Source organism: Apium graveolens, unplaced genomic scaffold, assembly GCF_009905375.1.
Source record: "Apium graveolens cultivar Ventura unplaced genomic scaffold, ASM990537v1 ctg8763, whole genome shotgun sequence".
NCBI lineage: Eukaryota > Viridiplantae > Streptophyta > Magnoliopsida > Apiales > Apiaceae > Apium > Apium graveolens.
The window spans coordinates 4,110-9,657 of NW_027421453.1; the positions used below are offsets into that span (position 1 = coordinate 4,110).

General features: G+C 35.9%; 1 protein-coding gene across 1 annotated transcript; it reads right to left on the minus strand.

The window, feature by feature from the left end:
- Nucleotides 1-2,157: 2,157 nt before the first annotated feature.
- Nucleotides 2,158-5,108, minus strand: LOC141705315 (DDT domain-containing protein DDR4-like). The gene is made up of 12 exons (XM_074508327.1): nucleotides 4,941-5,108; nucleotides 4,718-4,828; nucleotides 3,814-3,900; nucleotides 3,673-3,710; nucleotides 3,496-3,577; nucleotides 3,276-3,382; nucleotides 3,006-3,159; nucleotides 2,897-2,937; nucleotides 2,792-2,805; nucleotides 2,588-2,701; nucleotides 2,404-2,458; nucleotides 2,158-2,234 (listed from the first exon to the last, which is right to left on the minus strand). The coding sequence occupies exons 1-12, from the start codon at nucleotides 5,043-5,045 to the stop codon at nucleotides 2,192-2,194; spliced, it is 951 nt and encodes a 316-aa protein (XP_074364428.1). The 5' UTR covers nucleotides 5,046-5,108; the 3' UTR covers nucleotides 2,158-2,191.
- Nucleotides 5,109-5,548: the final 440 nt, after the last annotated feature.

The window sequence follows — 5,548 nt, forward strand, 5'->3', positions numbered from 1 at the left end:
CTCAACCGACTCAATCCAACCTCCAAAACCCTCTCCAAAACCGTATTTCCCGCCAAAACCCCCTCAATCTCAACATTCTCACCCAATCCAACACTCTCCTTACCCCAATCACCGACTCTAGAACAAATAACCTGAACACAAAGCGCAAACTCAGCGCGTAAGCGGAGCGAATCAACACCGAAACTCCAAACACCTACACAAGGATCATTGAATTGGAGTAATTCGAGAGTACATAAATGAGTGAGATGAGCAGGAGAAGGACAGGAAGGGAGAAAACAACAAGTTATCGAAACGACCGCCTTTCGAGACAATTGTTTGTAAAATTGAGCGAGCTAGGTTTTCGTTTCGAGATCGGAGAGTGAGGAGAGTGGCTCGAAAAGGCTCGAATTGGCCTAGGAAGAGGTGGTTTGTGATCACTTTAGAGAGAAGCTCTGTGTCCTTGTCTACCATGGTTGGTTAACTATAGATACATGTATGTATAGTGTGTGTTTCTGTGTGTGTGTGTGATTTTACAGAGGAGTGTTCGTGTTTGGTGATTATAGTGATGATGGTGGGAAGTTTTGGTGGAGTAAACTCGACGGAATCTGCATAATTTGATCTTTTTTGACCCGACCCGAATGCCCGATTTTTAGTTTCTAGGGACAATTTTAACTGCAGTAAAATCTGGTTAAAATTTTTATTTAGAAAATTATTTTTATATTTTTTGAGTGTTGGTATAACAAATACGGTACGCAAATATTTTTATGAACCTACAATTTTGATAAATAAACAAAAATTTTGATTCCAAAACTATTCATTCGTATAGACTTTTTCGGATATTCATGATTTATTTATTTTCGGTAAAATTTTTTGTTTTATCAAAATAAACAAACAATTATTCAAGGAAAACTTATAATTAACCGCGTTTAACATTTAAACAAAACGGATCGGGAAAAAAGTGTTATTTACACGTAAAATGGAATTCAATGAATTTAAATACCTTTAGAAAACTTTGTTTCAAATATACTAGCGAAAATTTAAAAAAATGCATGAGTTAAAGACCTTATGCATGAGTTAAAGACCTTGACCACGTAAGATGAATATACAGTTATACACAGTAAGTGTTAAGTGTATTAAATCATGAAGAAAGATGATCGTGATGAACGTATAAATTAAAAGGCCATTTAATTTTTACATCATATTATTGAGCAACATCTTCATTCATCTTCTTATTATCATACTGCTGCACTTCACCAAAAACATACTAACACATGTACGCTACGGGCAGTTGAAAATATATGTTTAGACATCCTCACATACTAAGAGTTCGTTCATGAGATGATAAGATATTCACCATTAAAGGAAAGGCAAGCTAATCAGATATATAATTGTCACAAAAATCACCCTTCTCTCATTCCTTCACTAGTTAACACAAAATAGCTATAGAACGCGTATGGTTTGGGTAAGCTCGCCAAAAACAACAGAGCTTTGGTACTACACATCCCATTATGTAGTAAAAGATTTTCCAATAGTAACACAACCAGTAGTTATGGTCACCCGGGAAAAGAGATAAGTTATGCAAAAGATCAGCCAAGGACACTGTCATCAGACAAGTTTACACTGCTACTCCTACCACTGGAATCTGCTGATGAGCTTGTTTCTTCGGAATCAGGGGCAACAAATGACTCAAGGGAGCTCTTACGAGTGAGTCTCCCCCTTGGCCTATCTTTAGCACCTTGATTACTATTTTCTTGTGCAGGACTAACAACCCCAGCTACTGTCTTACTCCGAGGCAACCCCTCTCGCCTGCGCGCACATGTAACATGATTGTTGCCAAGGTTATTGTTTTCCTTGTCAGAGGAGTTTGAAGCAATGTCATCCTCACTACTAGCATCGTTTATTTCCTCATCCCACGCAACATCACTGTTGTCATCAATATCACCATCTTCATGCCTCTCGCTCTCAGTTTCACTGTCTGAAACAATATCTTCTGATTTCATGTTGTCATCAATATCAACATCCTGCTGCCTCTCACTCTCAGTTTCGCTATCAGGAACAACACCACCTTGTGCTTTTATGTCCAATTCAGAGTCCTCTTGAGAAATACTTTCAGATCCTTTTTCATTATCACCGTGTTTACTATCCTCCGTTGGTCTCATCTCTGATCCAGAGCTCTCTTTTGAAGCAGTTTCAGTTGCTTTCTTATTATCACTTAACTTTTTACATCCTCCCGCTCCTTGGCCATCTTTCTCTTTCTAAATCATAAAAATGTTCAAACCCAAAATCAATGACATACAAGTAAAACAATATCAAGGTACACCTAAAAGAATTCTGTGGCCCTTAACGGAAAATTTGCAGAAGCTAATTAGTAAAAAGAAAAGCAACCAAGCAAGATACTAAAAGTATATCCATTGTACCACGTACTTTGGCTGTCGTTGATGTACACTTATAGCCTCACTAATTCTTTTGTCATATTCATCTGCATATGATATAAGGTATTCTTTTAGTTAAAACCTTGACTATGCAAGCGTGTTAGCTATGTATGTATATCATAACATGTACGAACAAGGTACCAAGAGAGTACATCAGCAAAGATTGTAACTTATACCATATGTGTAACATACGGCCGTACGAGTCCGGCATGTACGAGTGAGACCATAAAACTGAAAACCACTTAAAATCGCTTCTTTAGTTTTTGTTGTTTTGCTTCCCTTTCTCTCTTCTGTTGAAGGTCAAAAGGTTAACAATCAAATTCGAAGTACACAGAAAAGATAAAAATGTACATAACTATAGATATCAAGTTCACAATTGCCAGTGCTCTTTAATCTAAGAAGCTACAGACCTATCAGGCTATCCAAGAAACTGACCTTATGTAGTTTCTCAAGTACTGGAATCACATTAGCTTCAACAGTCTTACAAAACAACTTCCATCATTATTTTACTAGATGAGAACTCAACCTGTTATTGCCAGTAAATGGAAGTGATTAAAGTTTGTCCTAACAACATAGAGAATATTGTATGCTTACCACAACTTCACGAAATTCTTCAAGACTGGTAGCAAGTGTTTCCCATTGAACATCTATCACTGGAAGAAAGCCTTTGCCCTTGTCGTTTTGCTTTGATTCAAACCCGCGTACTTCTTTATACAGTCTATAACCAATGGAATCATTCCCATCAAGCCTACCATGAATAGCAAGGGTTTTTAAGTACTCATAATAAAAGGCGGAAACAGACATACTAAAAAATTAACACAATAATGAACATAATTGAATATCAACAGAATTATAAACAGTTACCAGTATAAAGTCCCTCTCTCATCACCACAGATCTTTTTCTTCCGAAATGTAGAAACCTCGGAGCCAGTTTTCATGGTACTATTAATATAAGACACTGCATCACCTTGCTGAGAACTCAAAGAAATGGAAATATCACTACCTAGATAGTATTTAACTGGATAAAATTATCACATCAAGCAGATGAATCAATGTCAAATAAGAGGATATTCAGATACAGTACTTTAAGTCGGATCTCACAGAGCGCTTTAAGTACCACTAGACGGGTTGTTGGTTCAAGTTCTTTGTATTTAGAAATCTCCTTCCTTCAATAAAGCAGACCATAGCAGCAACAAATGTTTAAGACTACATGTTGCTGATGACGAGATAAGACATAAAGATGTATGAAAAAACTTATTACCCTTTATTTTCGGTTAGAGGAAGATCCCCGTCAGCAACCTGCCAAGAACAGGGGAACTGAAAATTGAAATACCAGCATAACAAGAATAATGTAAATATAGTGAGTAAGGTAGTACAAAACAATCACACATATTTAACTTACCCATGGCCACCAATCAGTAAGTTTCTTACACAGTGCAGTCACCCAAGCATCAGTACGGTCTAAAGTTTTACTTACTGGTGGTATACCCTGCATATATTACTTTGGGTCAGATACCAAACGATGAATGCCTCTCGATTAATTTGTCTCGGACAACATTGTGAGTAACTAACAACTACTAAACAAGTATTTTAAAACAACAGGAAGACGTAAAGACACCCTTGCTGCACTCTTCCAAATATTTAAAACAGAGACACATTTCCTCAAAATTATCAATATGTGCTGTTTATCATGCACTCACCACGATGTCTTCATCTAACATATTCACTTTAATTTCAATGTAACCAGCAAGCGCATATATTTCTCACTCTATGCAACACCAAAAACCCGAATTTACATTTCCTTGAACTACAAATAGTAACATCAAAATCTAGCAATAACCGTGAGTCAGTAGCAGCAACTAAACCCAAACACCTTACATACTCAATAAAATTTTCAAGTGTAACCTCTACAAAAGCAAGCAATTGCAAAATGTACACGTATTATAACAAAACGTTCTGATCAATCACTTCAGCTCCCAAACTCATACTACGAAACAAACAAAGATAAGGAAAATAAATTACTGACACAAAACCATTACGCACATCCATAGTCTCTCCTGCTCAGGTGACAACAGTTTTATTAAATTATAAATATATGGATTTTTGGGTACTTCTGTGCCGTGCACCCAAACTAAAAAATCAAAACATGGAACTAATTTATCATGTACTTTCGTGTTTGTGTACCTACAAATTCAAACCCAGACACTAAATTTCTGTGTCGTGTACAATATAACCAGGTCTAAGAACAATAATTCTCACACTAAAACTGTTCTCAATCAAACAAAACACCGTAAATAAAAATATACCTTCAAAAGCATAACATGAAGCTTAGCGAGCAAATCATTGGGCTCGATAATCGCCATTTCGATATCTTCAGCTGTTACTTTCATTTTGCTCTTTAACAACGGCTCAAACACCTAATCAAACACACAAACAATCAAATAGCAAATAATAAAGACATATCGTATCATTAATTTTAAATATTAACAAAAACTATAATTATTTAATATATAAATGAAAATTACTTACGGATAAGAAATTGAGAACGGTGGCTAACTCGCACCGCTTACGAAGCTTAGTCCGCTGATCGATTTCCGACGACGGCACAGCTTTCCGATCATCGGCGACGTCCATTGTAGAGAGAGATGATGTGATCGATACAAAACAATGGCGGTGTTGTAGGAAGCTGAGGGGTTTTCCCGCCTAATTATATTATAGATATAGAGAGAGGGGAGAGTACTAGGGTTGATATTTTAGGGATTGCGTGTGTTTGGTAATTTTTTGAATTTTCATTTTCACCATCTTTCCGTTTTTCGCACTATCATAAATCTTTATTAATTAAATAAATGTAATAATCTAATTATGTTATAATAATGATTATCAAATGTTACCAAGGAAAAATCGCGATACTTCCTAAGTAAAACTCACACAACTTCTCTGAAAAGAAACTTAGTAAGGAAGAATTTTAATTAAAATTCTATCTTATCTTTTCGTAGCACGTGCAATCCTATCTTATCTTTTCCTAGCACGTGCAATCCTATCTTATCTTTTCATAATACGTGTAATCTTATCCTATCTTTCTGTAAGTATAAATAGGACCTTTAGTTATTGAAATCAGATACACTGAAAAACATATT